Raw genomic sequence first — 18,623 nt, 5'->3', positions numbered from 1 at the left:
AAAGGAAAACTGGCTTTTGTTTATTTTAGTTATAATAATATTGGATTAATATCCCTTTACAGCCATATCCTGTAAAGTTTTGAGATTGGTGGTCATTTTGAACTAAAATGGTCCTGTGGTTCACAACGGTGGACATGCTGTTAAATTAAAAATAAAAACAAAACGTAAAAACTGTAAATTATAGACTTTGTTTTAACCCATAGGATGTAGGAAATCACAGAAAAAAAATTATTTGGGGCTTGGGAGATTAAATTAGTTAAAAAATCATTATTTTATTATATAGTTATTAACTAAATAAGCAAATAAAGGTTAAAAATAACCCAACAAAGCAACAAATATTTAACTCAACTGGTTGAGATATTAATAAATTACCTTTTAAAGTTGAAAAATAACCCAACGAAGCACCAAATATGTTTAACTCAACCATTGGGTTTAATAAATAACTCAACGTTTTTTAGAATGTATATTATATTTATATTTCATTAAATGAATAAAATCTTAATTGTCTGAATCCCCCGAACAACCTATGCCAGCAAGCATTTTTTTTTTTTGCTTTTAAAAGGTGTCTAATAGAGGTCTAATAGACGTTTAAACATGGCTAAAACAAGGCTAAATTTAGTCTGTCAGTCAAAATCTAATAGACATCTGAGAATAGGCCAAATCTAGACTAGTCATCAAACAAACAGAAATGAATGACAACACATATAAAGTATTTATGTCTATTTAACGACTAGTCTAGTTTTGGGCTATTCTTAGATGCCTATTAGATTTTTACTGACAGCCCAAGATTAGCCTTGTTTTAGCCAAGCTGTCTACGTTTAGATGTCTTTTAGACGTCTACTAAACACAAAATTGGTCTGATATTAGAATTGTCGACACACATGATGAAATCATCTTTAAATATGCATTTTGCGACTACCGCCAAACTATTAGCCTATTTTTATTCTTATAGTCTGTGATAATTACAAGTCAAACAAAATCAAAATATATATCATCAGGCCTGTAGCCAGCCTGGTGAAAGGGGTGGTTCTTTTTTTATAAAAAAGTGGACCTTTTTTGCCGTCATTTGCCCCGTTTTCTATTTATTTATGAGAAAATAAATCTATGCTTGTGGCATGGTCATCGTAACCATACGTTTTGATGTAGCTTACCAAAAGCATTTCCTAAAGATTTTAATTAAATAAATATGAAAACAATACTTATTTTGAAAATACAAAAATAAGAGTCTGTTAATGTTTTAAATTTATTAGGCAAATAACAAACTGGCCAGCACATTCAAATTTCCTCAATCAAAATTTGGGATGCTGAATTTGGCATGGTGTGACCTCAGAATGGGAAGTCACATTGTGCCAAATTCCGTAAAGTCTAGATTGGATACGTGTCCGGCTGGAAGTGCGATATGTACATCAATCATAGTAGCATTTTATGCGACACTGTATAACAATAATTAATATTTTTACAGTACTGTGACGGTTGGGTTTAGGGTTGGGGTGGGCATAGGCATTAAAAAATAAAATTTATTGGGTAATTTAATAGATAGGATAAATAATACTTGATACAACTACTGTTTTCATGTTACGGTGACGGTTGGGGTTGGGGCGGGGGTAGGTGTTAATAGAATACAATAAATAGAAAATTTAATAAATAATATAAATAATTCTTATTAACTTCAAGCCGCAACCTGATCTAGCAACAACTACCAAATAGTGTCCCAAATTCTATACGGACAGCCAACATGGGATTCTGCTTGATCTTGAAGCCTCATCGATTGATTATTTTCATAATTTATAATGGAATAGCAGTAATAAAATAGAATAATAAGCTTGTGGGACAAATTCTGGACCTTTTACAGTCTTTCGAACCACCCGAACCCTCCCTAGCTCTATGGGCAGGATCATTACATGTAAAATTATATCTTTCAGTTTGTTTTCATTGCAGTTCTTTAATAGCCACCTCCTTTAATTTTTGTTTTGGGCATGTGACGCGTTAAACAGACCAAGCCTATTTCACATGGCATTATCGCTCAATAACACAACATGCACATACATGTGCGCGCACTTGACACCTGTTAACTCTCGTTCCGCGGGCTTTTGATATGTGCCATTGTTGTGACTCTCGCACTACGTGGACTACCTCAAAACTGTGACGCCAGGTCGCCATGGAAACTGCTTTAAGCTCCAGGCTCTGAGAGAGCAGAAGGTGTGGGATATTTAAGAGTTTCAGAACCACGATCTGCCTGAACAGCGACCGCGCTCCCGCCGCACTCCCCAGCTGTGGAATTCAGCCTAATGAACCCTGAAGGTCTGACCCGATGACCAAATCACTGTCGGATTAACCCTGGAAAATCAGCATTGACGTCCTGCCACTCTTACGTTTCTGCGCATCGAGGGGTGAGTTGAAGAAGTCCATATTTGCGTGGACTTGAACTCATTTGACTTCTAACCCCGCCACATGACTAGATAAATAATTATCATCTACCAACATTGTTTCTTCTTCGTGGTTTGACCGCTGTCAAGTTTGAATTCACTTCAGCAAAAGCTGTTTTCATTGCCGAAGTTTTAAAAACCCTACGACGACGGACTGGCAACGTAACTGAGTTAATAGACGACAAAAGTGAGTAGCAAGCGAATACTTTTATGACATTTTAGTGATGACGACATTATATTTATTATCATGCCAAATGCACAAATGGTAACACGCACACGTATACGTAATAAAAACAATGCACTGGTCCTCAGAGCTGTAATTCATGCTTGGTTTAATGTTTATGAGGCAGACTATTCAATTCTGTCTGCGAATATCACGCGCGTTTATTTATTTACGTTTTGCTTTTAGAGCTATTACAACTTTATACACTGAATAGATAGAAATATTTTGTTTGTGAGCAGTTATTTCTGTACATGTAAGCAAAAAGAAATGTGCACGTTCAACTCAACGCAGATAATTAAGTTTATAACGCGCAGTACGCGTTTAAATGGACTATAGTCCATTACCAAGAGACTGTTTTTCCTAAAACCTGCTGGCGTGTGTCTGTGAATGGATGAGCAGAAGTACTTCGATGACTCACAGCGGTTTATTTGCGGGAGAGTGCGCGCATGAGGGGCGGGGGAGGACAACATCATCGTGCTGCAGCGTCACAGCCAGTGTCCACATTCATGTGTGTCTGTAGAGGAAATGGCACCAAAACACTGATAAAGATCTTAGCTGAAATAAATAATCATGGGGAAAGTTGGCGGGTTTTTTTACGTCTGGCTAAATATTAGTCTTGCTTTTGGAATTTAACTGTCGTGACGTGTCGGTAATTACGTCATAGACACATAGTCAGCGTCACCAAGCGACGCCCCCTCACCTACCCTGTCCTGCCCCCTCAGTCAGGACGAATTGCCAAGTATTATGGTGTAAAAGCACATTTTAGTTAAGAACAGTCTGTTCATGTTTTTTTCTGGTTAAGAATGATGTTCTTTATCCAAGGATGTAAACAATAACAAAGGAATTACAATAGCACTGCGCTTTCTAAAGCATTTCAAGTAGTGGGATTTTTATAACCCAGAATATGGGGAGATTTATTCATTTTTAAACAAACCCAATTGTATAACTTATATTTGGGCTGGGTGATTTTGCAAAAAAAAAAAAAAAAAAAAATCAATATCATGTTTCATGTCATTCGATATAAATAATTATTAAATATTTTTTTTACCAATACATTTAGGAATATTAGTTTTTTTTTTAATTTAACCACTTTAATTCACTAACATTACAACAAGGCAAATAGTTTTAACTGTCAAAAACAAAAATATTTAAACAAAATATTTGATCTCTTCATGATAAAATAAACATAAGTGTTAAAGAGACTCTTAAACTTGATAAATAAAATGTTACAAAGCGTGTGCAATGGTAAAGGTAGATCAACATGTGAATAATAATCGAATCTAAGCTTTCAAGTAAATGAATCAACCATCATTTTTCATATAAATACTGCAACATTACAAATTGTGAAGCTGGATGACTACATTACCACTATGCTAAAAAATCTTTCAGATTAGGTGTTAGTGGCTGGGATACACAAGAAAAGAAACCAAAAAGCCACTCTGGCGACATCCTTACATCTGTTTTTATTTACAATTTCCTCACTGCTGCTATAAGACACTCATTTTCATGTATGTTGTTATTCTGACCAGCACGAGTGCGTGGTTTCCTTTACCATTTACGCCCCATTCACATGGGGCGTCAGCTTCAACGCTTCCCATTCACTTTGAATGGGTGACGTCAGGCATTGCCGAACTGCATTGTGGATCCGTCGGCGCCGCTTCAGAGGCGTTGCTCACTGCAGAAGTTGGGACTTGCTTAACTTTTCAAGCAGCAACGGACGCGTCAGCCAATCATATCGCTGTATGCAAATACAACAGCTCAGACAGTGGCCTATTGCTGACTAATTTTATTGGCTGACGCTGCTATGATGATCGCGTCAGCCCCGACTTCAGACACGGCCTCTGTCAAACATTGACGCTGAAGCCCCGTGTGAATGGGGCGTTGCAATGCGCTTTGTGCTCACGATCCCCTGCCTTCTTTCTGAAACTAGGCGACCATCAATCGTTTTCTCAGAGGATGACAAACGGACAAACCATTGCTGCAGCTCTGATGCAAGTTTATGAAGAAAAAGCACTACAGTGTTTGGATGCGCTGTGTTTGTCTGAGCAAATAGTCTTCCATTATTACTGAATTGTGTATATTCCATACAAAGTGTGAAGCAAATTGGTTAGTTCTACTTACATGAATCGCGGTATTCTCTCGACATTCGGAAAAGTTCAGATGTTTTCAACCATATGCAAGCTGTGCGCACCACATGCTTCCATTGGAAATTGCAAACTTACTCCCTAGGCTTATTCGCATTGCTTTCCAGATGCACGCTCAGCAGCCACATTTTAATAAAACTATAGTGCTTCATAGCAAACTTTATTTTATTGTTAGAGACAATGGTGTTTGTTCAATAAATATCGATATCGGTACCACACAACACTAACTCATTTATTCATTCATTTAATTTTCGGCTTAGTCCCTTTATTAATCTGAGGTCGCCACAGCGGAATGAACCGTCAACTTATCCAGCACATGTTTTACGTAACGGATGCCTTTCCAGCAACAAACCATCTCTGGAAACACAGACACACTCAGGGCGCACCCACACTATGCTATCCGAACCGTGTCCAGGCCCGTTTCCAAATCAAAGTGTGAGTGCTCTAAATCGGGCTTAGGCATAGTTCAGTTGGCCGGCCCTGGCCTGGTTGGAAGAGGTGTGCCAGAGTACGGTTCACATGGGCCATTCACACACTCATACATTCCGGTCAATTTTAGCATACCCAATTCACCAAAAAATAACCAAAAAAACTCCTATTTCTCATCTCGTGCACACAGACTTGCTTGTACAACACTGGAATACATCACATCCGGTCGGCCGGTCTAATTGCAAGAGTTCAAACTTTTCAACGGATCCGCTGCTCAGTTTGCATCCGAATTTTCCGCATACGGAGATGATCGGAACTCCACGCAGCTCCCAGACTACTCTCCATTGGAAATTAAGGACTTCCAATCTGTTGCGTGTCGTTTGTCATGTACGGTGGAAAGGAGGCTTTACGGTTGTCTAAACCAGGGGTTCCCAAACTTTTCAGCCCGCGACCCCCAAAATAACAATGCCAGTGACTCGCGACCCCCAATATCCTCTGGGGTGGTTATGAATACAGAAACCTTGCATGCAATGACGCAGACACACCAATTAAATTTGTGTCAGTGCTTAAAATGTGCCAGAAAGTATAACCTGATGTTATAAAATAAAAATGCATCTGACGCTATTGCTGCCTTTAATATAATGTAATTACCCCAGGGGTCGCAATCCAATAGAACTAGTAAACATAAGCTACTATAGTCACTATATAGTATATAGTAACTATAAAGGACTATTTTTATTTTCAGTATAGTTATGGATAAAATATGTTAATTCTTATGGTTTAAAAAAATAAATAGATTTTTGGAAATCACCAGGCGACCCCCCTTCATTGCCCCGCGACCCCTCGGGGGGTCCCGACCCCCACTTTGAGAACCACTGGTCTAAACTAAAGAGCAAAATGTCATCACTAACTTGGATCTTTCTGAAAAACCTGTGGATTCTTTCTGATGGAATTATTACGACAGTTACACATAAACTAAAGTGCCAAAACGAGATCTTAAAATAAAGCAACAGTTGTTTACAAAGTAAAACATTTGGTTGCATGGCCGGATTGAGATATGGATGACATGAGTTGAATTAAAGACATATTTGTGGTTTTAAGGTTGAAAAGATGCATTTTAAATATTGATTTAGTGTTTTAACCATTAAAATAAGAATGTAAATGATATAAAATGCTAATAATCTGTATAAAATTTATCATAGAAACAAGAAATAATGTAAGAAATGTTACTGATAGCGGTTATTCATGCAACCGCATAAATAATCAGTCCAAAATATCATCTGTTTTGCATATTTAACCTTAAAAAATCGCTGAATGTTTCCAAAACCTGAACCCTTTTTAAAGATGCACTGACAGATGACATAAATTTGTGCTTTTAAAAACAAATTTTGTAAATAGCTTGTTTTGGTGAAAAAACCCTATGAGCATTTTTGTATTGATTTGTGCTGCATAGTCTTGGGATTGGGCATGAAATTTAGTTGAGCAGCATGAGAGTGTGAGACTGAGCCTGAAGGCATTTGTCTCACCGCAAATGCGTCAGTCGCCAACTCTGAAGTTACCTGAAGTGACTTATCCAGATGTGTACCTTTAGACACAGAGTACATCAATGCAGTAATAACTGTTGGGTAAAAACAGATCAAATGATATGGATTATGTAAACAGATTCCAAAAACGTAGTACTTGTTATCAGATTATATTCTGTCTTTAATACCTTTTAATGGATTGTATGAAGTACACCTGAAAGACTTTGATGGTGTTATTGCTATTTTAGTCTTCATTAATGTTCATTCATGTGATGCAGAAATTTGTCAGATTAGCACAGTTGCTTTGGTTCACTCGGAGAGTAGCAGCAGCGTGTTTTCTCACAGCTCAGTAAACACATTTGGGACTGAGTGAGATTAGTACACTTTAATGTGTGTAAAATCACAACTAACAGCACTTGCAATTTGTTTCCGTCTTTCACACATTTATGGTAAAATTGTTTTATTATTATTATATTATTCTGGATTATTATAATATATATATATATATATATATATATATATATATATATATATATATATATATATATATATATATATATATATATATATATATATATATATATTTTGGCATATTTTTGGCTGTCAGATCTGAAAGTCAACCAATAGCCATTGTCAAGCTTAGGTTTGCTGGTCATAATCCACCAATACAAATGTATAGATTCATTTGAACTTGACCTATGACAGCCTTCATTCATTTATTTACCTTTGGCTTAGTCTTTATTTCAGAGGTCGCCACAGTGGGATGAACCGCCAACTATTCCGGCATATGTTTAATGCAGCGGATGCCCTTCCAACAGTATTGGGAAACACCCATACACACTCACACTCAGCAATTTACTTTCTTCGATTCACCTATAGTGCATGTCTTTGGTCTGTGGGGGAAACAAGAGCACCCTGGAGAAAACTCATGCCAACACGGGGAGCACATGCAAACTCCACACAGAAATGCCAACTGGCTCAGCCATCACCCGAACCAGGGATCTTCTAGCTGTGAGCTGACAGTGCCAACCACTGAGGCATTGTGCCGCCCAACAGCCTTCATTATGAATCTAAATTAAAATGTTCATTCATTTATTCATTTTCTTTTTAGCTTATTCTCTTTATTAATCTGGGGTCGCCACAGCGGAATAAACCGCCAACTTACCCGGCATATGTTTTGAACAATGGATGCCCTTCCAGCTGCAACCCGCTGAAGTCCAGTGTGAATCAGGCATTAATCTTTGCATACACCCCAAACCCCCACCACTCTCTGTCATCTACACATAACTCTTTGCCAAATCAGCTTTAAAATTACCAACAGGGGAAGACAGAACTTAGACAGAATCATAATTTTGCAGTTGCAGCTGTGAATGAAACTGCACCAAAAAAAAAAAGGAAAACACAAAAGAAACAGAACTCCTGTAGGCTCAGAGGATAAAGAAAGAAAGATCTCCAGCAAGAACTCAGGTGTGATTTCTAGTGCAGCAGTGAAGGTAAAGACAAAGAGCACTCCTGTGGGAGCAGAGGTCAAGATTACTACTGCAGTAGTGTAAAGAAAATGAAAGGTTGAAAAGGAAAATAAAAAAGAGCCTCCAGAAGCGGAGAGGGAGAGATCACCCTTTTGTAGGTGACAGCGGTCAAGAAGCCAACAGAAAAAAGAAATGGAGAAATAGCTAGAGAGGTAGCAATGAAGTAAAAAGTAGATAAGAATGTAGAGGGCAAAGAGAAAAAGATTTTAACCAGAAGTAGTGTAAGAGGAAAAATGCTTTAATTGGAAAGAAGCATCCCACATAGCAAAATTTCTCTGGCCCAGCTCTGGCCCACACAATCAGGTTTTGCTTGGCCCACATGCCGCAGTGAATTACGGTACATGACTGAACCAAATCTGGCTTCCAGACAAGGGCCAAACACGGACCATATCTGGGCCAAGTCTCAGCCAAGTTAATAAATCATAACTGGGCCTGAACTGGGCCAGATAGGTTGGTGTGTCACGATTGCAATGAAATTGATAAACCCATGGAGTGATGCGCTTTAGGCACACTATGGGCATGCTTTTTCTCAAAGTGACCTGATTGGTAGAATTTTTTTTCTTTACTCAAAAATGATTTTAGTGTATTTTAAATGTGGGTCAAGACTGGCCAAACTCACATGGCCCACTTATCAAATTTTAAAATCTGGGCCAAATACTACATTTTTCATCTGGCCCAAATCTTGTGTGCCGCCTTAAAGACGGTGCCACCTCTGCCAAACCCGGGCCATGTTTGGCCCACATGCTGTATGCCAGTGCCGGATGAATGCCTGCTGTGCCAGCTTTATGCCAAATCTGGGCCAGAATTCTTTGCTTCTAGGGATGATAGCTTGTTACTAAAAATAGGGTCTGTTGGCTATAGCCTCTATTAACTCAATGAAAGAATATGGCTCACAGGATAGTTCTCAAGCTGCTGTTTAATGAGGAATTAATTATGATTGTTGACTTCTTTGTATTATTATTGTTATTTCAATTGTAGTTGTATAAAACAACCATATGATATGGGAGTGCTGGGCTATATTTAAAGTCAAGCTTCCCAAATAATAGTTTAAAGCCATGAGCGGGCCACCTTTTTGAAAGCATTTAATCAACTTCAGGTAAAATTTATCTGATTGTACCTGCTTAAGTAGTCTTAATTAGTTGGATCAGCTGTGTTTGATGGGGTTGGAGCAAAACTGTGCAGAGCTGCGGCCCTTTAGGAATCAAGTTTAAGCCCTCTGTGCTATTCATATGATACTTTTAAAGAATTCAAGTTTACAATGAAATATACAACCCAATCTCATTCTGAAAACGTAGACCCGCGGACGTTTCTGGAGACAGTGGAATATGTCCCGGCAGGTACGTACGGCCGCGTTTATTTTTTTCAAGCGAACGCTAAGGGTTGACCACGGCCATCGGTTTCGAGTACGGGGAACATCGGTTCCAGCAATCAGGTAAGACAAAAACAGAATCCCAAAAATTAAGTGAACGAGTTTTGTAACAGGGTGAGAACGCGGTGAAATCCGAAAACGCGGTAGAAAAAAAAAAACATCAGGGTTTTTCTTTTTTTGGACGGCTTTTTGTAACCTGTTGCTCAGGTTTGGGGAAGCGAGCGGGCGGGTGGGTCGATCGGTAAAATTGGTTGGGTTCAGGGAAGGAGGAGGGCGGGTCTGCCGATTGGCCGGTCGCGCAGTCAATCATCCGGTCAGTCAATCATCCAGTCAGTCGGACAGCGGCCTCTGGCGGGTTCACGCGAGAACAGTGCAGGCGCGAACCGCACAAAATTCGCAACAATTCGCAAAAACAACAACTGCAGCCGTACGTACCCGCCGGGACGTATTCCTTGGTCTCCAGAAACGTCCGCGGGACTACGTTTCCACAATGAGCCCGGGTTGGAAATATATGAAGTATTCAATCAACCTTTCTCACAGGTCAAGCTGCAACCCATTACTGGAAAACATCCATACACACTCATTCACACGTATACACAATGGAAAATTTTGTTTATTCAATTCACCTATATTGCATGTCTTTGGACTGTGTGGGAAACCGAAGTACCCAGAGGAAACCCACATCAACATGGGGGGAACATGCAAAATCCATACAGAAATGCCCACTGACCCAGCCGGGTCTCGAATCGGTTACCTTCATGCTGTGAGGCAACAGTGTTAACTACTGATCCACCGTGTCGCCCCCTGTGGCAAATCACTTTATTAAAATTAAAATGTTATAATAAATGTTACACATCTAACAATCAGTCTCTCTGTCTGTATTTCTTCCAGATCAAGTGAACGCAATAGAGATGGAAGATGACCGGCGGTTTCACAAACTGACGCAAGAACAGGTGGAGACATTAGACCAAGTTCTTACCGAGGTCATTCCCATTCATGGTAGGGGCAACTTCCCAACCCTTGAAATCAAGCCCAAAGACATTATCCATGTAGTCAGAAACAGACTGATTTTGAAGAAAATCAAGGTAAGAGATGTACGTCTCAATGGCTCTACAGCCAGCCATGTGCTGGTTAAAGAAAACGGCACCAGCTATAAAGACCTGGATATCATCTTTGGTGTTGAGCTTCCCAAGCCAGAGGACTTCCAGATTATCAAGGAGGTAGTTTTGAGCTGTCTTCTGGACTTTTTACCTAAAGGAGTCAACAAAGATAAAATCACAGCTCTCACCATGAAAGAGGCATATGTTCAAAAAATGGTGAAGGTTTTCACTGAGCATGACCGTTGGAGCCTTATCTCCCTCTCAAACAATAGTGGTAAGAATGTAGAGCTCAAGTTTGTCAACTCTCTACGACGACAGTTTGAATTCAGCGTGGACTCCTTTCAGATCATCCTGGACAGCATGCTGCAATCTTATTTGGATGCCGAAAGGAGAAAAGCTGCAGAAGGACAAGAAGACCATGACTCCACTTCTGCTCAAAGACAAGAGATTCAGTCGGACTTCATGGATGAAACATTCCTCAGCTCTTGTGACATAGGTCATCATCAGGAAAGTGATGTTGACATGTCTTGCAAAACAAATGAAACGCAGACCTTCAGTGACTTTGAGTGTTATTGTAAAATGAGTCCGAATGAGCAGTTTAAACATCCAGAGCAAGAACCAACCCTTGAAACAGACAAAGATGTTAAAACGGAGATAGTTGAAACTACAACAATGACTGTATCCATAGAGCAAGTGTCAGAGAACTCTGTTACAATGCATGTCGAAGAAGAAAAAGAACTTCATGAAAATTTGTCTTTACATACACAGACATTGGTAGAGGTAGATGCAAAGGAAACATGTTGTGACTCAGGTGGGGGAACTGAACAGGTTGGGATAAAAACCATGCCTGTTATAGAACCAAATACCCCAGTTAATACAAATTTTAGCGAGACAGATTCTACCAAAACAGAGTACATGTTAGACATAGAGCCAGTAAATTCCCAATCGTGGCTTGATGTGGTACATGCAGACTTTTCTTGTCTTTCAACAAAAGGGAAATTTGGTGAGCGATGCACATTCCAACCTGCTCCCATTAAATTTGTAAAGCAAGCATCACTAGAATCATATGCTGAGTATCCTCTACCACCCCCTGCAAAGAAAAACAGCCAAAACTCACAAATGGTTGTTCTCAAGCACTCCTCACCCAAACCACCTCGGAAAATGTCAAAAAAGACAACTCTTGTACCATGTTCACCAGAAAAATCTGTCTCAAATAATTTAGATGTTAACACTTGTCAGGTTTTGCATCCACCTAATGCTAACCAGAAAGATTCATTACCTATGCAGGTGAAATTGTCAGGTCTTACCACAAAAAGCTTTGAATTTTCCAGTGCCTCAGAAAAAGACTCCGATGAGTCTAAAAAACTAGCCACTTGTACTGGAGCTTTTACTGTTGCTGCTCCAGAGAATGGTGTGCATTCAGAAGACACTTTGCACACGAGTCTTTCACCAGAGAAAAGCTTTCAAAGTCGAGCACAAAGCTCAGAACCAGAAACTGGTGAAACTACTCATGTCACTATGTTAAACCCTACATCAAATCCTAGTAGTCTCCCCAAAGATCAAAACAGGATGAACCAGCCTTGTAGCGAAAGCATTCAGGCAACACAGTGTGAACCAACGGTACCTCTCATTAATGTAAATTCTAAACCTTTGCTTCAGACAAATGACAGTTATTGCTTCAACTCAGCCTCTCTCAAAACACAAGATAATGACTCATGTACCCAAGTCAAAGACCCCACGTCACCAGAACATCTTAGTCAACCCTTAGAATCCACCACTAAGGCATCTCAAATAGTAAAACTATTGTCTGCAGACCACACTATTGATTCACAAGTGGTACTGACCAATTTGTCGAGTTCAGAACATGTTATATCACCTCAAATTCACAACTATTCCATGCCCATAAAGCAGACTCAGGAACTTCTTGTGCCAAACCCACAGAGTAAAGAACCCCCAACATATGTGTTAGAACCGCATGTCTCTTTGCCAGAGGTTCAAAGCCTCACAGTATCACCACCACTTTTTTCAACATCACCAGAACCTTCCACAACAGAAACTTTAGAATCTCCTAGAATCCCAGAACCTCTTTTAGAACCACCTGAGGCCATTGACCCCTCTGAAGTAATATTTGACGTTTTGGAACCACCTGAAATACTTTCAGAGGTTTTGAAACCCTTTGCAGTTTCATTTTCAGTATTAGAAACATCTACATCCTCAGTAAGTGAGGCAGTGGTTTCCGAAATATCCGACACATCAGTTTTAGACACCATTGAGCCTATAACCCCTGCTAAAGAGCTACCTTTTGTTACAGTGTTGGCTGAGAGCATGTACGGTGACTTTGAGCAGGCTATGGACCACCTACGTTACAGGCTAATAGCAACACGTAACCCTGAAGAAATTAGGGGTGGAGGCCTGCTCAAGTACAGTAATCTGCTTGTCCGGGATTTCAAACCAGCCTGCGAAACTGAAATTAAGACACTCGAGCGCTATATGTGTTCACGTTTTTTTATTGACTTCCCTGACGTGAACGAGCAGCAGCGCAAGATTGAATCGTACCTGCGCAACCATTTTATTGGTGAGGAAAAAAGCAAATATGATTACTTGATGACCCTTCGGAGAGTGGTCAATGAGAGCACTGTGTGCTTGATGGGGCATGAGCGCCGACAGACTCTTAATATGATTACCATTCTAGCACTCAAAGTCCTAGGTGAGCAGAATATCATTCCTAATGCCAATAATGTTACCTGCTACTACCAACCTGCACCATACATGACAGACCACAACTTCAGTAACTATTACATATCAAATGGCCAGTCTCCACTTATATACCACCCTTACCCACTACACATACACATGCAGACTGGACTAGTTTAGGTCTTTAGGCGGGAAGAAAAGATGGGAATACGCACAGGGAAATCCTTAAATCTTGAAACGTAAAAAATACACCACAAATGATCTACCATTGAACATGTGTCCCAACACTTGACTGAAAGAACAGTTTGTGTTGGAAAACACCATGTGTCAGTTAGGAACTGATAATAGTTTTGACTGTCTGTGAGAATTGCACATACAATATTGGAGATATTGCACTAGCAAAATGAAGGTTAAAACATAAGTTGAGACTAAAAATAACTAGAAGGGAAAAACTTGGCCTGTTCTTCTCTTATTAGAGGTAGCTAAAATTCTTGTTGTAACAAAGAAACAAAGGCAAGTGCTTTTGATAGAAAAACTATTTTCGCTAATTTAAAGCTTTATTGGCATGATAAAAAAGTGCAAGAGAAATAAGCAGCATGCAGCCAATGCTTTATTATGTAGTAAAGTACTTTTGTTGTCTGAAACAATTAAACTAATTGTCTCGTTTTGCTCAAGGAAAGCTCACTAAGATCAGTGCTGCATTATTTCCCCCCATTATTTTTTTTAAATTAAGTATTTCATATCTTGTAATATTCCCAATTTAATCTCGAAGCAAAAAATAGTGGCTAATTTGTATTAATTTGTACGATCTCATTACGATTACAATTTGCCCATCCCCTAGTGAAGGGTGGGGTTAGGGGTGGTCTTTGGGGGGCACGATTTGTTTAAAAGTTGTACACTTTCATTCAAATGCAGTCATATGAATTTTAATGATTTAGCCACTTTTCTGACAATACCTAGAGTAGTTACATTTCCTTGTGAGTTCAAGCTGACATTTCATAGTACATCTGCTATTTTTTTATTTATAATAAAGGTGTATTATTAGATTTTGAATGACATAATCTAGGGGTGTCAGGATGTTTCCTTGGAACGTTACTGGAAATATCTAGTTATTATAAATATGTTGTCTAGATGTTTCAGGCATGTTTAATGCTGTGTTTAATGCTGTGTTCACACCAGTCGCGGATGAAATTTCAAGTGTTAGGTCAATGCAAAGTGGCGAATAGACATGCGGCACATTGAGCAAATGAGGCAATTCAAGCAAATGAAGTGGTGCGAGTTGAGCATTTTCTGCGTTTGACGTGCGTTTCGCACAAATTGCTTGAGTTGGAAAATCTAAACATCAGCAAACATTCGCACTCAGACATCCCAAGTTGGGAAAATTCATTTTGGGGGGAGACAGAGACGATTTGTGGGAAATTTCGGGGGAGTGTGCGGGACGTAGCTGAAGAGCGGAGGGGGGTGGGGTGGAGTGAGGTTGGGTGGGGTGGAGTGAGGTTAGGTGGTGGTGGGGGGTAGACGGCATATCTGGAGAGCAGGGTGGAGTTGTGCGCGATGTATGCATAAAGCTGGGGGGGATGTGGTGGACAGGGGTGTGCAACGTATTTGACAGGTGGGAGACGCAAGATTTATGGGAGATTATCGTTCGTTTGCGAGTATCTGGGAATCTCTATGCATTTGTGAGACTACCAGAACTTCGGCGAGAGTTGGGATGTCTGCGCTGTTAACCAATCTGGAGCTTGCTCTTGTATGTGTGTGATTATAACGTTGTGCCTGTTCTCCGAGTGGAAGTCCTCTTGCCGACATCGGACAAAATTTCATCAAACTAGGCTCGGATTGGTCTAAAGAACCACTGAAAGCCTCCATCATTCAGGTATAGTTTCTGAAGGAGTTGATGAACTCACAGAGCTGGGAGCATCTCTGTAAGGATCTAGTGGACTCAGACACGGCGCCGATCAAACATACGCTGTTTTTCAGCCTTCCTAAAGCACATAAACACAGCTATTTTCTCAATAAAATTCATGTTAGCCATTTAGTAATGAAGCTAGATTCACCAGGCAGTTAGAAGCCCTGCCCATAACACGAATCTGCGTCTATTGTGAAGGGAATTTGATGCGTTAATTAAGCGAGTAAACTCAAAATGTTCACACGACTATTTACGTCTGAGTAGCTCGATTTACTCGCATGTTCTGCATCTGGTGTGAACACAGCATAAGACTAGAGCTAATCTAAGCTAGAAGATGTTTCTCCAGGAGAACATTGGAAACCCCTGATGTACTCAGCATTTCACCAAAATCATACTTAATCAAAGTATTAAAAAAAACTTCATTCATCTTTATTACTCTTAGTCTAAATGAGAGTTTTCGGTTTTTCAGCCCAGTGTTTGCCTTCTGGGAAAAAGAAAAACAATTGTGAGAGTTTCTGATGTCTACCACACTTGAACATGTTCAAAAGAAAACCAACCAACCAACAAACCACTAAAAGAGACAAATAAGAGAAGTGTTTGCCGGTGTCTTGTGTATCTATGGCGCACAATGTTGATTTTACATGGAGAATAACAAGAAGTCTTCTCGAGTTTTCTTTCCTATGTATTATAAATATTGCCTCAATGCATCCACGAGGACATTCAATATCATTAGTTCATATTTCTTTCTATTCAACAGAACCATCAGTGGTGCTGAAACTAAAATACATTTTCACTCTTTTTTTACATCTTTGTGACAAAATGCATATATTTTTCCAAGAATTTATGTGTAGTATTGTATTTCTGAATATATGAAAGATTGCACCAGCCAAACATGCAGTAAACACAAATATACAGGTAAACATAAGTGGAAACTATAAAGTCAGGACCAAAAGTATAGAAGTATATATATGGAACATTGATATGACACATAAATTACCATCTTTAAAGTGACTAATATAACAAAATTATAGTGGCATGCATAAGTAGATGTATGATGTTGATGCCACTGAAGTTGTATGACAACATTTTACTAGAGGTTAACTTTAAACATAGAAAAAAAAAACAGTTTTAGCAAACCTTTGGCCTTGACCTTATATACAAAATGCAAACATTAAAGAGATCACTGGCATAGCTATTCAAACTTGTGGAGTTCCTTTTTTTCCTGTGCAGACCTAACGTTTTGTAAAGTATTGACTTGATTGTATGATGATTTATAGTTAAACGTTCTGTTTTACCTTTATGTAGTTGTCTACCAATGAAATGCAGACTAGATCTGTATAAACACTGTGGTTAGAAATACGTTTAGACTGACATTGTTTACCAAGATGATGTATACCTATCATGAAATCCTTAAAACCGTTTATATGACCAAAATTATTTTTGCAGGAAAACATCAGTGCCTAAATGAGCAGGAGAAAGCTGTAAAGAAGGTGACAGAAAGGACAAGCTCCTGTAAATGCAGCAGTCACTTTTTCGTTTTCTCATTTTCTCCTGTTCTCATGCTATTTGTGTTGATGTCTGATGTAGTTTTTGGCTGTGGCTGGTTTTGTTTCGTTAATAAAAAGAATAGAACAAGAGAACTGATCCACTTCATCACAAATGTGTCTTTCATGGTTATATTCAAAAGTTATTGTAAGAAAATATGTGGAGAACTTTACTTTGGGTTAGTGCAATTTTTTTAAATGTTCCTGTATCAAAGTCTTTGTTGATCTAGAACAACTTACCAATTAGCCAATCAGATTTAAGAGATAAGCTCCCAGTTTATGTTCAGTTTAGGCAAACACTATAAAGCCCAAAAAGTTAAGGTAACTCAAACCTTTTCAGGTAACCGATCGCAACAAACCAAGTTAAAAAAACGAAAACTAATGAGTACTGTGAACTTACTTCATTTCAAGAGTTTACACTTAGATAATGCTTGACTATTTTAGCAGGTTTGGCATGCTGTCCCAGGAGAGAACCCTGAGCTCGGAGATAGATGAGCCCAAGGCTCCCGCCTGGTCAATAAGCATTAGATGGGATACGAGATCAGGTAGTTCTCAATAACTTCCCAAGAGTAGACCGCTAACTGCACCAGTTTGTAAATAGTAGGTGCTTGTGACTTTAACTTTTGTTGAATGTTTTTTGAGTGTGGGAGGAAACTGGAGTACCCGGAGAAAACCAACGCAAACACAGAGAGAACATGCAAACTCCACACAGAGAGCGTCTGCTCAGCTAGTGTTTGAACCAATGACCCCCTTGCTGGGGCATCAGTGATAGCAGCTGAGCCACCATGTCACCCGAACTTAGAATAGAGGAGCAGGGAGAAGGGATGGATCGGAGGGTTTCCAAAACGAAGATGAGGAATGAAGTTTAGGCTGGATATTAATATTAAATTTAGAATGATCTGATTGGTTAGTTAGTGATACGGATCAGCTGTAGTCAATCCTATCACGTGCTCCTCTTGAAATTAGTTTGTGAAACTTCACTTGAGTACACAAAGCAATTTGAGCACAGTAAAACCCAATAAATGAAGAGAACTCAATCCAACTGAGTACTGTAAAAATTAAGTTAAGGCAACTCAAACCGTTTGAGGAAACCGATTGCTACAATCCATTTGAGTTAAAAAACTAATCTATATGAGTACTGTGAACTTACTCCTTTTATGTTGAAGTAATGTGGTATTTAATTAATCCATTACATTCAACACTGACTTAAAAACTCTTTTCAAATGAGTAGAATTAACTTTTAATAAATTTTAAGTTAACTACACTCATTTCATTTGATAAAGTTGGCTGTTGGGTTTTACAGTGTGCAGATAACCTAATCAAGCCTAATTTTCTCTGTCTTGAGTCTATGGAGGACCTCTGGAACATGATGTATCGCTATACTCCGGGAGTAAATCGGAACGTCATCAATGAAGAAACTCCCAGAGTACATCAATCGTGAAGTGTTGGAATTCAGAAGGTGTGTTTACCAACCCAAAAATCATCCCACAGTACTCAAAATGTCCAGTAATGATGACAAAGGGGGTGGTCTTTCTCCATTCATCACTCACACATATCCATATGAGCTTATAAGTGCTGCAGAGGTCCAACCTAGAAATTATGTTTGCAGCCCAAAGCTGTTCCAGAGCAGAGCTCATAGAAAGAGAATTATGAAATTTGATGATGATTTTGTTCAGGCCTTGATAATCAGTGCAAGACATTGATCATTCTTCTTCGCTTCAAAGAAAAAATTCAAA

The 18,623-nt window shown here is 39.1% G+C and overlaps 1 protein-coding gene across 2 annotated transcripts; it reads left to right on the top strand.

Moving 5' to 3' along the window:
• Positions 1 to 2,238: 2,238 nt before the first annotated feature.
• Positions 2,239 to 16,987, top strand: tent5d (terminal nucleotidyltransferase 5D). 2 transcript variants are annotated; one of them, XM_021481117.3, is made up of 2 exons: positions 2,239 to 2,390; positions 10,535 to 16,987. In XM_021481117.3, the coding sequence occupies exon 2, from the start codon at positions 10,555 to 10,557 to the stop codon at positions 13,615 to 13,617; it is 3,063 nt and encodes a 1,020-aa protein (XP_021336792.1). In that variant the 5' UTR covers positions 2,239 to 2,390; positions 10,535 to 10,554; the 3' UTR covers positions 13,618 to 16,987. The 2 variants fall into 2 exon arrangements, with proteins under 2 accessions (XP_021336792.1, XP_021336793.1); XM_021481118.3 differs by having other exon boundaries at positions 2,239 to 2,613.
• Positions 16,988 to 18,623: the final 1,636 nt, after the last annotated feature.

Source organism: Danio rerio, chromosome 14 (genome assembly GCF_049306965.1).
Source record: "Danio rerio strain Tuebingen ecotype United States chromosome 14, GRCz12tu, whole genome shotgun sequence".
NCBI classification, from domain to species: domain Eukaryota; kingdom Metazoa; phylum Chordata; class Actinopteri; order Cypriniformes; family Danionidae; genus Danio; species Danio rerio.
This window is presented reverse-complemented; position numbering and strand designations above follow the sequence as displayed.

What these genes read in the sequence shown, in the direction of transcription:
- tent5d (XM_021481117.3), top strand. Translation starts at nt 10,555, where the DNA reads ATGGAAGATGACCGGCGGTTTCACAAACTGACGCAAGAACAGGTGGAG.